General features: G+C 34.6%; 3 protein-coding genes across 3 annotated transcripts; all 3 read left to right on the top strand.

Annotated features, from left to right (window-relative positions):
- Window positions 1-229: 229 nt before the first annotated feature.
- LOC133331625 (lipopolysaccharide-induced tumor necrosis factor-alpha factor homolog) lies at window positions 230-6,334 on the top strand. The gene is made up of 2 exons (XM_061540008.1): window positions 230-548; window positions 6,226-6,334. The coding sequence occupies exons 1-2, from the start codon at window positions 238-240 to the stop codon at window positions 6,326-6,328; spliced, it is 414 nt and encodes a 137-aa protein (XP_061395992.1). The 5' UTR covers window positions 230-237; the 3' UTR covers window positions 6,329-6,334.
- Window positions 6,335-8,748: 2,414 nt separating this feature from the next.
- On the top strand, window positions 8,749-9,056 carry LOC133331595 (lipopolysaccharide-induced tumor necrosis factor-alpha factor homolog). Its single transcript, XM_061539979.1, has 2 exons — window positions 8,749-8,879; window positions 8,954-9,056. The coding sequence occupies exons 1-2, from the start codon at window positions 8,749-8,751 to the stop codon at window positions 9,054-9,056; spliced, it is 234 nt and encodes a 77-aa protein (XP_061395963.1).
- A 9,756-nt stretch (window positions 9,057-18,812) lies between these two features.
- Window positions 18,813-19,366, top strand: LOC133331626 (lipopolysaccharide-induced tumor necrosis factor-alpha factor homolog). The gene is made up of 2 exons (XM_061540009.1): window positions 18,813-18,948; window positions 19,258-19,366. The coding sequence occupies exons 1-2, from the start codon at window positions 18,821-18,823 to the stop codon at window positions 19,364-19,366; spliced, it is 237 nt and encodes a 78-aa protein (XP_061395993.1). The 5' UTR covers window positions 18,813-18,820.
- Window positions 19,367-22,315: the final 2,949 nt, after the last annotated feature.

The raw sequence follows: 22,315 nt of genomic DNA, 5'->3' as shown, positions 1-22,315 counted from the left end.
TTGAGACATAACGACGACGAACCCGTTGCCGGTTAACACGAATAAAAAAACGAGCAACAACAACGAAGTGTGTGTTCTATTTCTTACCTTCTTATCGACTATCTAAACAAAGATAGTAAACGACCGAACAACAACAAATATACAGAAGTAGATCAGTTATTAACAAGCAATTTCCTGTTAAATAAATTCCCCGAAAGAAAACTTATTCGAACGAACCAGCCAACCCAGTTATAAATCATGGATAAATCACAACCTCCACCATACTCCGAACATCAACCAGGCTATACACCTGCCAGCTATTATCAACCGGGACAACAGCAACCAAATTTGTATCCACCAATGCCACAGCCACCACAACATCAACCACCACCACCGGTGGTGCAACAGCCACCCACAGTGATCATCCAGACGAGGCCCCAACTGGTGGGTCTGGGCAATCAGCCAACACGTATGCAGTGTCCTTCGTGTCATGCCGATATTATGACCACCGTACAACATTCGGCCAATTCAAGGACCCATTGCTGGGCTTTGGTTTTGTGTTTGTTCATGTAAGTTTGTAATGGTGTAGATATATGTGTGTGTATTGTGTGCGCGTGTTTACTCAAGTGTATACAAAGTGGTGTTGTATTACTTATCACTTGTGAGTCATGGCAGGAAAAATAGTTCATTAAATATAAACGGAAATCGTTCTAAGTAAAAATAATTTTATTTTATCGCCAAGTTCCCAAAAAAAACACTTCCAATTTGATAAGTCGAACTACTAACTAGTGGCATACGGGATTTGATAGCCGATAATCAAATCTAACGTGGCAGACCACTTGAAATTCGTACTGAAAGGCTTAATAATGAAGGGGATTTTTTTTTTAAATATTGTTGAAGAACTAATAGAGGCGTGGATTTTTTTACAAATATTTTTTCATAGTGTAATGGAGGCTTTGCAAATTTTCGTATAATTCGGACAAACATTGGGAGTTTGGTCCATCATTTATGTAAATCGGACGAATATATATGTATATGGGGTAGCTAAATCGAAATCTGAACCGATTTTTCCGAAACATACCACACATCATTCTAGGCTCAATTCAGAACACTATGCCAAATTTCGTGCAAATCGAAGGATATATAGGGACTTTGGTGCACCATTTACCTAAAATCGGATGAAAATATATATATGGTAGCTATATTTAAATCTGAACCGATTTTCACAAAATTTAACAAACATATTTCTAGACTTAATTCAGTACGCTATGCCAAATTTCGTGCAAATCGAAAGGTATATAAGGACTTTCGTGCCCCATTTACCTTAAATCGGATGAAAATATATATGGGAGCTATATCTAAATCTTAACCGATTTTCACGAAACTTGACAAACGTCATTGTAGAGTCAAGTCAGTACACTATTCAAAATTTCGTGCAAATCCAAAGATATTTAGGGACTTCGGTGCACCATTTACATAAAATCGGACAAAACTATATATGGGAGCTATATCTAAATCTGAACCGATTTTCAGGAAACTTAGCACACATCATTCTGGACCAAATACAGTACCCTACGCCAAATTTCGGGCAAATCGAAAGACATATAGGGACTTTGGTACACCATTTACCTTAAATCGGATGAAAATATATATGGGAGCTACATCTAAATCTGACCCGATTTTCACGAAACTTAGCCCACATCAATCTAGGGTTAATTCAGTATGTTCTGCCAAAATTCATGCAAATCGAAAGATATATAGGGACTTTGGTGGCCCATTTACTTTAAATCGGACGAAAATATATATTGGAGCTATATCTAAATCTGAACCGATTTCCACGAAACTTGACACACGTCATTGTAGAGTCAATTCAGTGCACTATGCAAAATTTCGTGCAAATCGAAAGATATTTAGGGACTTTGGTACACCATTTACAAAATATCGGACAAAACTGTATATAGGAGCTATATCTAAATCTGAACCGATTTTCACGAAATTTAACACACATCTTTCTAGACTTGTTTCAGTACGTTCTGCCAAATTTCATGCAAATCTCAAGATATTTAGGGACTTTGGTGCAACATTTACATAAAATCGGACAAAACTATATATGGGAGCTATATCTAAATTTGAATCGATTTTCACGAACCTTAGCACACATAATTCTAGGCTAAATTAAGTACGTTGTGCTAAATTTCATGAAAATCGAAAGATATTTAGGGACTTTGGTACACCATTTACCTTAAATCGGACGAAAATATATATGGGAGCTATATCTAAATCTGAAACGATTTTTCCGAATTTCAATAGGGTTCGTCTTTGGCCCAAATAAATGAGCTGTGCCAAATGTCATCCAATTCGAATCAAAAATGCGACCAGTACTTTGCTTACAATTTAACATGGACAGACAGACAGACGGATATTCATAAATCGGTTCAGAAAGTGATTCTATGCATATTCTCAAAAGAAACCATAGGTCTATCTCGTTTCCTGTTGCCTGTTACAAACATATGCACAAAGACATTATACCCTGTACCACAGTGTGGTAAAGGGTATAAAAATTTTTAGAATTCTTACATAAAACAATAATTAAAAACTATTTTTTTAATCTCTGCTAAGATCCATGAATACCCCACGCGTATGGTATTCTGCTGTAAAAGACCCACATGCAACAACTAAACAATTTCATCACAACAACTAATGTTTACAATTTCACTTTTGTTTTGTTTTTACATTCGATGAGTCATAGCTAATTTAAATAAAAATCAGAGTAAATGCCCAGCGACCAGTGGTTCTCTATAGAGACATAAACAAACAACAACAAGTGACAGACAGACTTAGGGGTCAATTACTGATAATTTGTGACGCATTACAAACAACAACAACAACGAAGAAACAATGTGCAAAGTAATAAAAAAAACAATGATTTTTTTCTCCGATGCTAAATTCAATTTTCTTAATGGTGATTGGGTTTAGTGTTGCTGTTGTTGTTGTTTTAAAGGGGATTTCCACACTGAACTTTTTATATAGCTACCACAATTTATAATTTTACAATCATCAGCAGTTTTTACTCAACGTCAGTCAACAATTTCAAAAAAAATAATAATACTTCTGACGTTAGGTTTGTAAAAATATTTGCGTGTGTTTGTGCTCCGGTCAGCCCACGATCATTTGTTTGGTGTATGTCTGTATGTAGTTGATTTGTAGCATATTGATGGCTACGTACTTGTATGAACCAGCCACCGATCGATTGTTTGACGTTGTGTCTAGTTCAAACAAATGAATTGTGCCAACAACAACAACAGCAACAACAAATTGTTGATGAAAAACCTATTGCATTTGAATTTGTAATTATTTGTTTAGGTTTTTTTAATGTTGTTTTTTAAAATTAAATAATAATTAGCACACTTTTGTTGTTGTTGTTGCTAGCAGCAAGGTGTTTTATCAATATTTTACACATTACAAATATAGAAGAGAAAATATTTTTTAAAAAATCCACGCCTCTGATAGACCATAGAAAATATTTTTTAAAAAATCCACGCCTCTGATAGACCATAAAAAATATTCTTTAAAAAAATCCACGCCTCTGTTAAACCATAAAAAAACAGTAGGGAAAGTAGTAAATTCGGACGGGCCGACTATATGATAACCTTCACCACTATGGGTATATTAATCGGGACTATTAACATAAAATTGGATGAACTAAAATATGTGATATTTATCTAAATGTGAATCGACTTAGATCAATCCATAAACATCTCATTGTTGGACTTCAAACACATATAAATAGGACATCCGCTGGGCATGTCTGTACTTCTAGAAAACGCAACTACTTTATTCTGTGCTTAATTTTGTATGATGTATCTGACAAACATGAGGAGTTTGATACACCATTTACAATAAAATCGGACGAAGATATATATGGGAGCTATATCTAAACATTTACATAAAATCGGACGAAACTATTTTTGGGAGCTATATCTAAACCTAGACCGATTTTCATGAATCTTGGCAGACCTCATTCTAGGCTCAATTCAGTACAAATCGAAATATATATCACGTTAACTGCCGTGTCACCCGTATTCGGGTGACAGCAAAAGTTCTCATCAGGCCAAGTCACCCGTATTCGGGTGACAGCAAGAGTTCTCATCAGGCCAAGTCGGGTGACTCCTTCCATGGGTTTCCGAACATATTTAGATAAATAATACTGTTGATTTTTTTAAATCGTTTATTAACAAAATTATTTACAGTGCAAAATATTGAAGCATTCACTGCAAAATTGCGGTTGACTTGGGCAGCTTGGACAAAAAGTAGTGGGTTTTCTGAGATTTGCTCGTACCTTTGATCGTTCCAGTTTTTCTCTTTTATTTGCGTAATAGATCGTAATAGATATCGGTGTGAGAGTACCGAAAGAAATGTAAACAGACATGCGATAGCAGACACACATCTTACAGTGGCACGGGTGACCTGACGGGGATTTTGTTGTAAACACGCGAAGCAGTCAACGTGATATAGGAACATTTGTGGAACATTTACCTAAAATCGGACGAAAATATATATGGGAGCTATATCTAAATCTGGGCCGATTTTCACGAAACTTAGCAGATATCATTCTAGTCTTAATTCATACGCCATGACAAATTTCGTGCAAATCGAAGGATATATAGGGGCTTTGGTGCACCTTTTTCCTAAAAATCGGAAGAACATATATATGGGAGCTATGTCTAAATCAGAACCGATTTTCACGAAATTTAACACACGTGGTTCTACACTTCATTCAGTACGTTATGCCAAATTTAGTGGAAATCGAAAGATATATAGGGACTTTCGTACACCATTTACCTAAAATCGGACGAAAATATATATGGGAGCTACATCTAAATCGGAACCGATTTTCACGAAACTTGGCAGACATCACTATAGGCTCAATTCAGTATGCTACGCCAAATTTCGTGCAAATCGAAGGATATATAGGGACTTTTGTGGAACATTTACCTAAAATCGGACGAAAATATATATGGGAGCTATATCTAAATCGGAACCGATTTTCACAAAACTTAGCAGACATTATTCTAGTCTTAATTCAGTATGTTATGCCAAATATAGTGCAGATCGAAGGATATATAGAGACTTTGGTGCCCCATTTACATTTAATCGGACGAAAATATATATGGGAGCTATATCTATATCTGAACCGATTTTCACGAAATTTAATACACATCGTTCTACACTTAATTCAGTACGCAATGCCAAATTTCGTACAAATCGAAAGATATATAGGGACTTTGATGCACCATTTACATTAAATCGGACGAAAATATATATATGGGAGCTATATCTAAATCTCAACCGATTTTCACGAAATTTAACACACATCTCTCTAGACTTAACTCAGTACGCTATGCCAAATTTCGTGCAAATCGAAAGATATATAAGGACTTTGGTGCACCACTTACCTTAAATCGGACGAAAATATATGGGAGCTATATCTAAATCTGAACCGATTTTCACGAAACTTGGCAGATATCACTCCAGGCTAAATTTAGTACGTTATGACAAATTTCGTGGAAGTCGATAGATATATAGGGACTTTTGTGCACCATTCGGACGAAAATATATATGGGAGCTATATCTAAATCTGAACCGATTTTTCCCAATTTCTATAGGGTTCGTCCTTGGGCCAAATAAATGAGCTGTGCCAAATTTCATCAAATTTGGATGATAAATGCGACCCGTACTTTGTTTACAATTTAACACCAATAGACGGACCGACATGCATAAATCGACTCAGAAAGTGATTCTATGCATATTCTCAAAAGGAACTATGGGTCTATCATGTTTCCTTTTGCCTGTTACAAACATATGCACAAAGACATAATACCCTGTACCACAGTGTGGAGAAGGGTAAAAATATTCTTTAAAAAAATCCACGCCTCTGATAAAATCCCCGACGAAGTATTTTTTTTAAATCTGTTGCTTGACCTCTAGTATATCATTACAAAAATTAAGCCGGTTTTGTTTGTATGTGTACCCTTATTAAATAAAACCGGTTAATAATTATACAAATATTACACCTTCGTCTGGGGATTATTTAGGGTCATAAATAATGAAATTTGTGCTGCAAATTTATTTCTAGAGAAAAAAATTCAAAGAAAATTTCAAATTTATTATTCTTATCAAATTAAAAATTGCAATATTTTTTTTTAAATAAATAATAATGAAAATAATTAATTTTTTTCCTTCCAGTTGCTGGCCCTGCGTCTGCTTACCCTACTGCATGGATTCATGCCGAACTGCCAATCATTCTTGTCCCAATTGCAATGCCTACATTGGTTCCTACGATAACTGAGTTTCACGATTTTTTTTTCTATATTATTTTTTTATTTGTACTATATGATTTGTATTCCTTAATTATTTTTTTTGTTACTTTATATTTCGCTTAATGTTTGTATTATTCTATTAATTATTATAAAACCAAATGCCAAAAAATGAATGAAAAAAAATATTTTGTAAATAATGTTAATAAAACGTGCCAACATTTTCTTTCTAATCGCCACAGGAATAAATAAAACAACAACAATAAAAACAAAAACCATAAGATAAGCTAAATTATTGTATTATTTTACTAAAACTTAGATAAGGCCGGAAATATATAAATAAATTAAATGAAACCAGTAAGGAAAGTAATAAAGTCGGACGGGGCCGACTATATGATACCCTTCACCACTTTGGGTATATTCAACAAATGGGATCCTAACAGACGTCGCATTAACATGAAATTGAACATGTCATTCTGCAACCTATACTAAATTTTGATCAGATATAGAGTTGCTTCTTACAATGGAACAAACTTATGTAAATAAATTTAAAGCAAAATATCGAAATCTAAACCGATTTCATCGAAACTTGTCACATGTTCGGCCACATTTTGAGTTCTCCATTTACTTGGTGCACCATTTACATAAAATCGGACGAAAATATATATGGGAGCTATATCTAAATCTGAACCGATTTTCACGAAATTTAACACACACCTTTGTAGACTTAACTCAGTACGCTATCCCAAATTTCGTGCAAATCGAAGGATATATAGGGACTTTGGTGCACTATTTACCTTAAATCGGACGAAAATATATAGGGGAGCTATATCTATATCTGAACCGATTTTCAGGAATTTTAACACACATCGTTCTAGAGTTAATTCAGTACGCTGTGCCACATTTCGAGCAAATCGAAGGCTATATAGGGACTTTGGTGCACTATTTACTTAAAATCGTACGAAAATATATATGGGAGCTATATCTAAATCTGAACCGATTTTCAGGAATTTTAACACACATCGTTCTAGAGTTAATTCAGTACGTTATGACAAATTTCGTGCAAATCGAAGGATATATAGGGGCTTTGGTGTACCTTTTTCTAAAAATCGGAAGAACATATATATGGGAGCTATGTCTAAATCAGAACCGATTTTCACGAAATTTAACACACATCGTTCTACACTTAATTCAGTACGTTATGCCAAATTTCGTGCAAATCAAAAGATATTTAGGGATTTTTGTGCACCATTTACAAAAAATCGGACGAAGATATATATGGGAGATATATCTAAATCTGGACCGATTTTCACGAAACTTAACACACATCATTCTTGACCTAATTCATTACGCTGTTCCAAATTTCGTGCAAATCGAAGGATATTTACCTAAAATCGGACAAAAATATGTGTGGGAGGTATATCTAAATCTGAACCGATTTTCAGGAAACTGGACACACATCATTCTAGACCTAATTCAGTACGATATGCCAAATTTCGTGTAAATCGAAAGATATATAGAGACTTTGGTGCACCATTTACATTAAATAGGACGAAAATAAATATGGGAGCTATATCTAAATCTGAACCGATTTTCTTCAATTTCAATAGGGTTCGTCCTTGGGCCAAATAAGTGAGCTGTACCAAATTTTATCCAAATCGAATCATAAATGCGACCTGTACTTTGTTCACAATAATACATGGACGGACGGACATGCATAAATCGACTCAGAAAATGATTCTATGCATATTCTCCAAAGGAGCCATGGGTCTATCTCGATTCCTTTTGCCACCCACCCACGACTTATATCGTCCTAAAAAAATCTTCGCCTTATATAGTCTTTGAAAAATATTCTTTAAAAATCCGCCTACTATAATCCTTAAATACAACATTATTCACGTCCATGAAAATCCACTGCTACTTTGTCCTTGAAATAATATTTCTATAAAAATCCTAATAGTGGATAAATGCAATGACAACACCCTCACACACATTACAGAAATAGTTGTTGACATTCCTATTTACTTACTGGTATTTGTTGTTGTTATACAAAAAATGACATTTCATTATAATCCCTTTCCATGTTTTCTTTTTCCTCCTCCAAAGGACACGTATTCCCCCTTGCCATGAAACATCCCATTAAATATTCACACCACTCTGACAGTTGATAAACAAATGATTGCCATCACTGGGGAGGCCACCATTAATAACTATTGCCGGACATTTGTAATTAAATTGACACTGAGATTTTATATTAAAGATAAACCCAAACAAAAAAAGTGAATGTAAATAACAACAACAAAAAAACTAGGGACTTTCCAACAACAAAAACAACACCAACAACGTTAAACATTAACGTAACATCACCGTGACCGATTTCAATTTGGTGACAATGCACATCAAACACCAAAATTGAATGCAATTTTTAGTTTGACAACTACCACCAACCAAAATGGCTGCCCCAATGGGTCCCGAATCGCAAACGGCTTTTTGTCCGAACTGTAATCAGAGCATTCAAACCAATGTTGAACAAAAGTCGACAACAAAAACTCATATTTTGGCATTAATATTGTGTGTTTTCGGGTAAGTGGGGAGGGGGGAAATAAAATTGGGATTTTCTCCGGTTCTGATAAGTGTCTATCTGGCTTTCCTTTCAGATTATGTCCTTGTGCCTGTTGCCTCTACTGTACAGATTGTGCCCGTAATGCTGAACACTATTGTCCGTTGTGTAATTCCTTTTTGGGTGTCTATGAGCGATAAATAGGAGAAAATATATTGCGTTAAAGAGGGGGGGCAGGGAAGAGAAAGCTTTTGGAAATTATTATAATTGTTATTTTAATTATTTAAAAAAATATGTAAAAATAATAAAACTATAATTTTGTTGGAAACTCGATTGGGAATAATAACCGACGGAAAACCCCCGAAAAATATTCTTAAAAAAAATCCACGACTTCTGTAGAGCCTTGAAAAAATATTCTTACAAAAATCCACGCCTTCTGTAGAGCCTTGAAAAAATATTCTTAAACAAAATCCACGACTTCTGTAGAGCCTTGAAAAAATATTCTTAAAAAAATCCACGCCTTCTGTAGAGCCTTGAAAAAATATTCTTAAAAAAATCCACGACTTCTGTAGAGCCTTGAAAAAATATTCTTAAAAAAATCCACGCCTTCTGTAGAGCCTTGAAAAAATATTCTTAAAAAAATCCACGCCTTCTGTAGAGCCTTGAAAAAATATTCTTAAAAAAAATCCGCGCCTTCTGTAGAGCCTTGAAAAAATATTCTTAAAAAAATCCACGCCTTCTGTAGAGCCTTAAAAAAATATTCTTAAAAAAATCCTCGCCTCTTAGGACCCTTGAAAAAATATCCTTTAAACATCCACGCCTCTTAGGACCCTTGAAAAAATATCCTTTAAACATCCACGCCTCTTAGGACTATTGAAAAAATATCCTTTAAAAATCCACGCCTCTTAGGACCCTTGAAAAAATATCCTTTAAAAATCCACGCCTCTTAGGACCCTTGAAAAAATATTCTTTAAAAATCCACGCCTCTAGGACCCTTGAAAAAATATCCTTTAAAAATCCACGCCTCTAGGACCCTTGAAAAAATATCCTTTAAAAAATCCACGCCTCTTAGGGCCCTTGGAAAAATATCCTTTAAAAAATCCTCGCCTCTTAGGACCATTGAAAAAATATCCTTAAAAAAATCCACGCCTCTTAGGATCCTTGAAAAAATATCCTTTAAAAAATCCACGCCTCTTAGGATCCTTGAAAAAATATCCTTTAAAAAATCCACGCCTCTTAGGATCCTTGAAAAAATATCCTTTAAAAAATCCACGCCTCTTAGGATCCTTGAAAAAATATCCTTTAAAAAATCCACGCCTCTTAGGACCCTTGAAAAAAAATCCTTTAAAAAATCCACGCCTCTTAGGACCCTTGAAAAAATATCCCTTAAAAAATCCTCGGATCTTAGGATCCTTGAAAAAATATCCTTTAAAAAATCCACGCCTCTTAGGATCCTTGAAGAAATATCCTTTAAAAGATCCACGCCTCTTAGGATCCTTGAAAAAATATCCTTTAAAAAATCCACGCCTCATAGGATCCTTGAAGAAATATCCTTTAAAAAATCCACGCCTATTAGGATCCTTGAAAAAATATCCTTTAAAAGATCCACGCCTCTTAGGATCCTTGAAAAAATATTCTTTTAAAAATCCACGCATCTTAGGATCCTTTATAAAATATTCTTTAACAAATCCACGCCTCTTAGGATCCTTGAAAAAATATTCGTAAAAAATCCTCGCCTATTGTAGGCCTTGAAAAAATAATCTTTAAAAAATCCACACATCTATGAACCTTCAAAAAACATTCTTCAAAAATCCACGCTATATAGGGCCCTGAAAAATATCCTTGAAAAAAGTCCACCGTAGTCCAAAACGATTTATACAATTTATTTTTTTTTCCAAATCCATTCATGCTCACACACACTCATTTGTTTGTAATCTATATTTATAATCGGTCAATTGTGAAACGGACCTCTCACTATACAATTAAAATAATTTAAAACCGCAAAAAAAGAAATCATTTCATGTCATAGAACAATTATTATTTTTTGTGTCGCTCACTTCGAATACAAGAGAATTCCCGTGACCATAGAATTACACAGTTTTTTCATTAATTTTAAATAAGTAGTCCGTGCAGGGTCACTGCTGTTGTTTGCTGTTACTCGTAATCGGTTCGTGTTGCAAATTATTGCAATTCCCAGAGAAACGAAAGTGGTCGGTCCTGCCTGCCTGCAAACCAAAGAGAGAAAGTCGAAAAATGCCAACAAAACAAGAAATCATTTGCATGATGGAGAATCATTTACCGGGTGAACCGGTAGATAATCGTCAACCACCGGTATATCCGGTGTTACAGCCGCCTAGTTTAGCCCATGAGCCTCCGCCTCAGAGGAATAGCGATATTTATACTGTTGTCCAGGCACCCATAAGTAAGAGATTTCAAAATTCGGTTAAAATTTTTGTTATTTGATTTTCGGTCCACAGCTCATCCACCAGCACAATTTGGCGCTCGACCCCACCTAGCCTATTGCCCATCGTGTAGGGCCCAATTAATGACACGTGTGGATTATCAAAGCACCATGATGACCCATATTATTGCCGCTATTCTATGCTGTACCACGTAAGGAGTGGATTTTCGTATTCTATTATTTTTTGAAGATTTTGAAAATTTATTTCGGAATTTCAGCTGTTCCTGCTGTTTACCCTATTTGTTTGACAATTGTAAAAGTGCCCGACATTATTGTCCTCAGTGTGATACATATTTGGGTGCTCAAGTCAAGTGATGGGAAACAGGAGGGAGGTGTATCGAACAGTACAAAGAAAAACGTGGAAACAAGTTTGGAAAGAAGCACAAAAAGGGGAAATATTTGGGGTAATTTTAAAAAGTTTTTTTTTTAATATCATATTTTTTAAATAAATTTCTGTATTTTGTTCCAAGGCTTGTCTTTTTTTAAACAATATTTTTATTATTTTTATTATTATGACATTGTGCATATGTTTGTAACAGGCAAAAGGAAACGAGATAGACACATGGGTCCTTTTGAGAATATGCATAGAATCACTTTCTGAGTCGATTTATGCATGTCCGTCCGTCCGTCTGTAGATGTTAAATTGTAAACAAAGTACAGGTCGCATTTATGATCCGATTTGGATGAAATTTGGCACAAGTCACTTATTTGGCCCATGGACGAACCCTATTGAAATTTGGAAAAATCGGTGCAGATTTAGATATAGCTTCCATATATAGGTTCATCCGATTTAAGGTAAATGGTGCATCAAAGTCCCTATATATATCATTCGATTTGCATGAAATTTGGCACAGCCTAATGAATTAGGTGCAGAATGATGTGTGCCAAGTTTCGAGAAAATCGGTTAAGATTTAGATATAGCTCCCATGTATAGGATCGTCCGATTTAAGGTAAAGTCCCTATATATCATTCGATTTGCATGAAATTTGGCATAGAGTACTGAATTAGGTGCAGAACGATGTGTGCCAAGTTTCGAGAAAATCGGTTCGGATTTAGATATAGCTCCCATGTATAGGATCGTCCGATTTAAGGTAAAGTCCCTATATATCATTCGATTTGCATGAAATTTGGCATAGAGTACTGAAGTATGTGCAAAATGATGTGTGTTAAGTTTCCTGAAAATCGGTTCAGATTTAGATATAGCTCCCATATATAGCTTCGTTCGATTTAAGGTAAATGGTGTACCAAAGTCCATATATACCTTTCGATTTGTACGAAATTTGGCATAGAGTAATGAATTAAGTCTAGAATGATGTGTGTCAAGTTTCCTGAAAATCGGTTCAGATTTGGATATAGCTCCCATATATATATTTTCGTCCGATTTAATGTAAACGGTCCCTGTATATCTGTCGATGTGCACGAAATTTGGCTCAACCTAATGAATTAGGTCTAGAATGATGTGTGTTAAGTTTCCTGAAAATCGGTTCAGATTTGGATATAGCTCCCATATATATGTTCGTCCGATTTAAGGTAAATGGTGCCCCAATGTCCCTATATATCTTTCGATTTGCACGAAATTTGACACAGCGTAACAAATTAAGTCTAGAATGATGCGAGTCAAGTTTCCTGAAAATCGGTTCAGATTTGGATATAGCTGCCATATATATTTTCGTCCGATTTTATGTAAATGGTGCACCAAAGTCCCTATATATCTTTCGATTTGGACGAAATTTGGCACAGCCTAATGAATTAGGTCTAGAATGATGTGTGTCAAGTTTCCTGAAAATCGGTTCAGATTTGGATATAGCTCCCATATATATTTTCGCCCGATTTAAGGTAAATGGTCTACCAATGCCCCTATATATCTCGATTTGCATGAAATTTGGCACAGCCTAATGAATTAGGTCTAGAATGATGTGTGTTAAGGTTCCTGAAAATCGGTTGAGATTTAGATATAGCTTCCATATATATTTTCGTCCGATTTAATGGTCCTTATAAGTCTTTCGATTTGCACGAAATTTGGCACAGTGTAATGAATTAAGTCTAGAATAATGTGTGTCAAGTTTCCTGAAAATCGGTCCAGATTTGGATATAGCTCCCATATATATTTTCGTCCGATTTTATATAAATGGTGCACCAAAGTCCCTATGTGTCTCTCGATTTGCACGAAGTTTGACATAGAGTACTGAATTAGGTCCGGAATGAGGTGTCATAAGTTTCGCGAAAATCGGTCCAGATTTGGATATAGCTCCCATATATATTTTCGTCCGATTTAAGGTAAATGGTGTACCAAAGTCCCTATATATCTTTCGATTTTCACGAAATTTGGCACAGCCTAATGAATTAGGTCTAGAATGATGTGTGTTGTACAGAATGTTTTTTTCTAGCCGAACCAAGGCATTGCTCATGGCACCCATATGGCGTGGATCTTTTAAAGAATTTTTTTTTTCAAGTCGAACCAAGGGATGGCTCCAATAAGGCGTGGATTTTGTTTAAAGAATATTTTTTCATGGCTCCCATAAGACGTGGATTTTTTTAAGGAAAATATTTTATATACATTTTTTTAATCCACCCACTGTGCAATCGATATTTATCACAGATTCTAAAATAAGATATTCTGTTGAAATTATTTTTCAAAACATGAAACATAAAGAAGTTAGTACAGCTATTAATGATATTCATATGAAAATTTGTCATTGCTCGTATCGAGCTTTTTCGTTCGCCATTTTTTACCCTCATGTAACCTATACACATACTTTTTCCATATGTTCGTACAACCATTCAGCCAGCAACAAAATAACACCTTCTCCCTAAAATAAATGAACACCCAACTCTAGCCATCCCGCCACCCTCAATTAATAGAGTTTGAACAGAATTTCCATCTGTTACGAGGTGAACGAAAAAAGCTTTTAAGTGATAACGCAAATTATTACGTTACGGTGTTTATTTAGAGGCCAAGGTTGCCATATCGGTGGTATTTTTTTAATATTTTTTAGACCAACGTGGATTTTTTAAAGAATAATTTTTTTCAGATTCCCATAAGGCATGGATTTTTTAAAAAATATTTTTTCAAGGTCTATATAAGGCGTGGATTTTTTAAAGAATATTTTTTCAAGGTCTATATAAGGCGTGGATTTTTTAAAGAATATTTTTTCAAGGTCTATATAAGGCGTGGATTTTTTAAAGAACATTTTTTCAAGGTCTATATGAGGCGTGGATTTTTTAAAGAACATTTTTTCAAGGTCTATATGAGGCGTGGATTTTTTAAAGAACATTTTTTCAAGGTCTATATGAGGCGTGGATTTTTTAAAGAACATTTTTTCAAGGTCTATATGAGGCGTGGATTTTTTAAATTTTTTCAACATATTTTCAAGGCGTGGATTTTTTAAAGAACATTTTTTCAACATCTATATGAGTCTATATGAGGCGTGGATTTTTTAAAGAACATTTTTTCAAGGTCTATATGAGGCGTGGATTTTTTAAAGAATATTTTTTCAGGGACCTATATAAGGCGTGGATTTTTTAAAGAATATTTTTTCAGGGACCTATATAAGGCGTGGATTTTTTAAAGAATATTTTTTCAGGGACCTATATAAGGCGTGGATTTTTTAAAGAATATTTTTTCAGGGACCTATATAAGGCGTGGATTTTTTAAAGAATATTTTTTCAGGGACCTATATAAGGCGTGGATTTTTTAAAGAATATTTTTTCAGGGACCTATATAAGGCGTGGATTTTTTAAAGAATATTTTTTCAGGGACCTATATAAGGCGTGGATTTTTTAAAGAATATTTTTTCAGGGACCTATATAAGGCGTGGATTTTTTAAAGAATATTTTTTCAGGGACCTATATAAGGCGTGGATTTTTTAAAGAATATTTTTTCAGGGACCTATATAAGGCGTGGATTTTTTAAAGAATATTTTTTCAGGGACCTATATAAGGCGTGGATTTTTTAAAGAATATTTTTTCAGGGCGTGGATTTTTTAAAGAATATTTTTTCAGGGACCTATATAAGGCGTGGATTTTTTAAAGAATATTTTTTCAGGGACCTATATAAGGCGTGGATTTTTTAAAGAATATTTTTTCAGGGACCTATATAAGGCGTGGATTTTTTAAAGAATATTTTTTCAGGGACCTATATAAGGCGTGGATTTTTTAAAGAACATTTTTTCTAGGTCTATATGAGGCGTGGATTGTTTAATGAACATTTTTTCAAGGTCTATATGAGGCGTGGATTTTTTAAAGAACATTTTTTCTAGGTCTATATGAGGCGTGGATTTTTTACAGAACATTTTTTCTAGGTCTATATGAGGCGTGGATTTTTTAAAGAACACTTTTTCAAGGAATATTGTTTGCACGATTATTTCCAGAAACCGCCCAAATTTTAATTTGTTCGTTTCTATGTGGCAACACTGGTTGCTTGTCATTGTGGTTGTTGCTGTTGTTGTTTATAACAACTTATTCATATCGTCAAATTAATACTTCAACGCTTGTTGGTTGGTTGGTTGAATGGCCAAGAGTCGAATCGGAGCAAACAAAACTTTAACCGCACCGCATTGAATCAGTACGAACGAATTACGCCAGAGAGTAAAAGATCACGAGAACGAATACGCGAAAGAAGAATATTCACATTGCTATTATTAACAAACAAAAATTCAATAAATAAAGAATAAATAAAAAATTAATAATTTGTGATAATAAAAACAACAACAACACTAAGCCTAACGAAAAAACCAAAATAAAACAAACAAACAAATCAACAACTTCGTGGAATTTCAAGAACAAATTTTTGACAATAACCTAATTTCAAATTTCAAATCAATAAGAAAACGCCTGTTTTGTCTACCTCTCTCATCTAATGGAAAAATCTACCTACGCCAATGGTCCTCGACGTGCTCCCGAAGGAGCTGGTACCAGTACACAGAGTGGTGTTACCGTTTATGACACAACAACAGCCATGAATCATCCACCACCACCATCCTATGATCAGGCAACAGGAGCTACACCAACACCAGCTGCCACCTACAATCCAACACAAACAACACAATGGGCTCCGCAACAGGCGCCCATAGGATCCACTACTCAATATGTTACCTACACGACACCAGCATCATCCTCCACCACGACATATCACTATGCCCCCGCTCAACCACCCCAACCGCCACCAACAACACACATACCCAATGTCCATCAACAACAGCCAGGATTGGGCCAGCCCTCCGTGGTTATAATACAACGTAAGTCTAATTTGAATTAATATTTTTCTTTGAGTGTATTTACATATATAGTGGTAGGGGGAATTTTCTGGATCGTCCATTATTATCGCCCACCATGATAAAATGCAGGTATTATCTATCTCTCTGACTTTGAGTAATATTTATGCGGATAGATAGGAGGGAGAAAATTATTAACTTTAGAAAAGTCAAAGTGACTCACTGAAGGTGTGTGTGCCTGCATGGACCACTAATTGGGGGTTAGGGTCACTTGGAAACCTTCTAGCTATAAAATTCCAATTGGAGCCCGGTTAAACTTATAAGGAATTTCTATTGGAATAGTAAATTTTCTTTCCATACAATGGGACAATAAGAATCTAGCCATAGAATGTCGATTGGAGAAATTTTTACCATAGGCAAGTTGGAGGCCTTATATACAGAAAATTCCAATTGAAAGCCTTTTATCAATATAATTCAATAGAATTCCAGTTGGATAAGTTCTATACAAAAAATTTAAATCGGAGACCAACTATAGGCCTTCTATCGATAGAATTCCCAGCCATACAGAACCAATTAAAGGCTAAATGAGATTGAAATCAAACATAGAATGCCAATTGAAGACCTTCAATAAGTTTCAATTAGAAGAATTTTATCCACATAATCGGATGACTCCAGCTATAGAAGGCCAGTTGGAGGCTTTATACAGAGAAAATTCCAATTGGAAGCCTTTTTCAAAAGTAATTCTTATTGAGACCTTCTATCCACTGAATTCCAATTGGATACCTACTATACCATATAGCTAGAGGCCAATTGCATACCTTCAATAAGTTTCCATAGTATCGGAGAACTTTGAGGTCTTATATACAAAAAATTCCAATTGGAAGCCACTGATCAATATAATTCTTGAATTCCAATTGGATTCCTTCTGTACAAAAAATTCCAATCGGATCGGAATCGAATTTACAGCCATACAGGGACAATAGAAAATCATACATAGAATGCCAATTGGAGGCCTTCAAAATGTTTCCAATTAAAAGTCTTTTATCTACATGATCGAATGACTCCAGCTATATAAGGACAGTTGTATGCCTTATGTACAAAAAATTCTTATTGGGGTCCTCTATCCATAGAATTCCAATTGCATACCTTCTATACAAAAATTCCAATTGGATACCAATAGTGGGCATTCTATCCACAAATGACCAATTGAAAATCTTCTATCCATAAAATTCCAATTGGAAGTCTTCTATACATAGAATTCTAATTGAAAATCTTCTAACCAAAGATAAGCAATTTGAGACCTTATATATTTATAAATTCTAATTGGAAGCTTTTTATTCATACAATGCAAATTGGCGTCATTGTGTTCTGACCATACAAGGCCAATCCTAGCAATTATGACCTAAAAATTCCTATTGGTGCCCCTTTTATCTATAGAATTTCAATTTTCTAAACGAAGAATTCCAATTGGAAGTTTTCTAGTATATAGATGACCAATAGGTGACTTTCTAGTCAATTGGATGTCTTCTATTCATTAAATTTCAACTGAAGGCCTTATATCCATGTGATTTCAATAAAAGGTCTTCTGACTAAACAAGCCCTTCCATACGTTGAGTTCCAATTGGAAGTTGCAGAAATCCAATTGATGTCCTTCTGTCCATAGAATTCCAATTTAAGGTCTTCAACACAGTAGTAGAGGTCTTTCTAACCATTGAAGTTGAATTGTATGCTATATACATAAAAATCCAATTGGAGTTATTCTATTTATAAAATGCCAATAAGATATATTCTATCCATAGAAGAAGACTTGGAGGTCACCCAGCCATAGCAGACCAAGTGTACATAATTCTAGCCATAAAATTCCAATTGGATGCCAGCGAAAGCCAATCGGAGGAGTTTTAATCTTGAAATTGAATTGGAGAACATCTTGCCATAGAAATCCAATTAGAATGTCATTAGGAGACCAATCCCTAGCATTATTGTTTGGAGACCGGTTGTGAACTTTTTTAGCCATAAAAAACCAATTGGAAACTTCCGTCCTTAGAAGATCAATTGGGGGGCAATTTATTCCTTGAAAATCAATTAGAAGCCTTCTGTCCATCGTAGGTGATAAATGATCGATTAAAGGCCTTCTATTCAAAGGAGGACCTATAGGAGATATTTTTTTGTGTTAGAAAGTGTTCTTCCTTCCAGAAACTCCAACCATACCTCTACTCTTTTATTCACATTTTGACTTCTCCAATTACTTAACCAATTTTTGTTTCTTTTCTCTGCCTCTTTTCCAGAACCCATGCTGCCATTGGGTCCCGAGCCCGTCTATGTCACCTGTCCGGCATGTCATGTCCAGAAATTGACACGCATTGAATACGAACCAAGTTCACGAACACATTTAATGGCTGCCTTGCTGTGTCTATTTGGGTAAGTACCGCCGCTACACAATCGGGACACACTCGAGAAAAATCATCAGTCATAAAATCCAAACAATAAAAAAAATCCCCATTATCATAATTTCACCAAGAAAAAAGGGGAAAATTAACAATTTGTTTTTAAACATGAATGGGATTTTGGTATTTTTTCTGATAAGATATTTGCGCGATAAGCATATCAACTGATTTTTATCAATGTTTACTTTCCTTTATTTTGCCTGGGACTTCATTTTTTATCTTCAAGTTAATGTATTTCATGTGTTTTTATTTATTTTTATTGTTGTTGTTGTTCTTTTTGCAGACTTTGGTGTTGCGTCTGTTTGCCGTACTGTGCTGGCAGCTGCATGAATGCCCAACATTATTGCGGAAATTGTGGTAAATTTTTGGGCACCTACGGCAATACCCTGTAGGTGGTTAAATTTTTTCGTGACTGTCGTTTAGGGAATAAGGGCTGTGCAATTTTTGAAAAATAACAATTTTTACATGTATGTGTGTGTGTGTTTGTGTTTTCCTCAATTTTTTGTACAATCAAACATGTTTTTAGGGACCACTCTAGATGGTCTTCCTTACAAATGTGTTTAAAGGTAGAAAAACTAGTCGTGTTTCTTTTTTTTAATGTAAATAAATGTTAATAAATATTGTTATAATATATATCGTATATATACAACTTAAAAATTATATATTGTTGTAATCTTACTATTAAAAACACAACAAAAACTACACAATATTATATTGTTTTATTTCAAATTAGATAAAAGGGGTTTGAGGGTTAAAAGGCGTCCAATTGGAATCCTCTGGTAACGGGTATATAAAATTCGGCACGATCGAACAACTGAGTCGAAAAATTGAAAAAGTGGTCTATCGATGCCCTTCTTGCTATAATAGTCAAATTGGAGGTACCCTATCCATATGAGACCAATTGAAGGACATCGATGGCCGCTTAGAGTATAGATGACTATTTAAAAACATTTTAGCCTTAAAATTCTAATTGAAACTCTTGTGTCCATAAAACCCCAATTAGATGCCCTTTATTTATAGAATTCCAATTGGAAGCCTTCTATTCATAGCTTTCGAATCGGAATAATAGAAGACTAACATGATGACTTTTATCCATAGGAGAACAATTGGGGGACCTGCTACCCATAGAAAACCAATAGGAGGCCTTTTAGTCATGGAGATCTAATTGGAGGCATTCAAAGAATCCGAAATGAAGACTAATTAGAGGTATTTTATCCAACTGGGGACCTTCAATAAATAAGATTATAATAATCCATAGAAGACCAATTTAATGAATTCTGATCATATAAAGCAAAATAGAGATCTCTAGAAATAGAAGACCAACCAGAGTTCTTCTATTTTTAGAATTCCAATTGGAGTCCACCTATTAACCAAATTCCAATTAGTCATACGTTAACAATAGAATAGAGAATATGTCTATACAAAAAACGACTAATTGGGGACCCTCCATTAAACGATTTGCAATTGGTAGTCTTCCTAGCAAAGAATCCCAATTAAAAGCCCACTAACTATATATTTACAATTTGATACCCTTTATTTATAAAATATGCCTTCTTTTCATACATAAGATCAATGGGAAACCTACAATAAATACAAATCCAATAACCAATTAGAAGCCTCCTATCAGTAGTCCTTTATCCATAGTATTGAAACCTTTCTATACATAGAATTCCAATTGGGTTCCTTCTATCCATAGAAATCCAATTGGGTTCCTTCTATTCCTAGTATTCCAATTCCATATAATTATAATTCTATAAAAAAATCAAATTCTATAAAAAATACTGTTCTAGGTCTTCTATCTGCAGAATTCCAATTAAAGGCCAAGAGGAGGCCTTTAAAAAAACATAAGGAGACCTTTTAACTACCAATAGAATTCCTAACGGACGCTTCCTATCAATAGGTTTCCCATTAGAGGTATTTTTTTCAATAAAATTGAAGATATCTAGTCAAAGAAGGTCAATTGGATATCTAATATACATAGAATTCCAATTGTAAGCCTTTTATAACAAAAAAATTCAAATTACAGTTCTTCTATCCATGGAATTCCAATTGGAAGACATAGATCATTGACCTGGGCCAATTGGGATATAAGCCATAGAATTCCAATTATAAGGCTTCTATAAAAAATGCATTTCGAGGTCTTCAATCTGTATAATTCCAATTAAAGGTCAACAGGAGGCCTACTACCAATAGAATTCCAATCGGAGGCATCCCGTCAATAGGTTTCCCATTAGAGGTATTTTATCCATAAAATTGAAGAGCTCTAGTCAAAGATGGTCAATTGGATATCTAATATACATAGAATTCCAATTGTAAGCCTTTTATAACAAAAAAATTCAAATTACAGTTCTTCTATCCATGGAATTCCAATTGGAAGACATAGATCATTGACCTGGGCCAATTGGGTTCCTTATATCCATAGAAATCCAATTAGAAGCCTTCTATAAAAAATTGCACTTCTAGGTCTTCTATCTGCAGAATTCCAATTAGAGGCCAACAGGAGGCCGCTAAAAACATCATAATGGAGGCAATTGAGGCAAAGAATTTCAATCGGAGGCTTCCTATCAATAGGTTTCCGATTAGAAGTATTTTATTCATAAACTTGGAAAGGTCTAGTAAACGAAGGTCAATTGGATATTTAACTCCTATTGGAAGCCTTTTATAATAAAAATTCAAATCACAGTCCATTAATCCATAGAATTCTAATTGGAAACCATATACAATTGAACTCCAATTAAAGGACTTTTATCCATTTAATACCAATTTAAGGCCTTCTGGCCATACATTACCCAGTTGATGTCTTCTATCCACGGATGTCCAGTTGGAACCCTTTTTATACTAGAAGTCCTATTGGAGTTCTTCAATTCCAATTGGAAATCTTGCATACATAAAATCACAATTGGAGGTCTTCTGCCCACAGATGACCAATTGGAGACCTATTATTTTTAAAATTCTAATTGGAAGCCTTTTATCCAATTGGAGGCTTTCTATTCATAGAATTCAAATTGGAGGTATTCTAGTCGAAGAAGGCCAATTAGAGCTTATAACCGATGTGCAAACCATAGAATTCCAATTGGAAGATATCTATCAATAAAATTTCATTGGGGAGGCTTTTATCCAATAGGAGCGTTTATAATCATAGGATGTCAGTTGATGTCTTGGAAGCCTTTTTATACTAGAATTCCTATTGGAGTTCTTCAATTCCAATTGGAAATCTTCTATACATAGAATATCAATTGGAGGTCTTCTACCCACAGATGACCAATTGGAGGCTTATTATTTATAGAATTCTAATTGGAAGCCTTTTGTCCAATTGGAGGGTTTCTATCCATAGAATTCAC

This window comes from Musca vetustissima, unplaced genomic scaffold (assembly GCF_032173495.1).
Source record: "Musca vetustissima isolate MV318-11 ecotype Yass unplaced genomic scaffold, APGP_CSIRO_Mvet_v1 utg4091, whole genome shotgun sequence".
In the NCBI taxonomy this organism is placed as follows: domain Eukaryota; kingdom Metazoa; phylum Arthropoda; class Insecta; order Diptera; family Muscidae; genus Musca; species Musca vetustissima.
The sequence above is the reverse complement of the archived record's forward strand: the minus strand, read 5'-3'. Positions and strand labels throughout refer to the sequence as shown.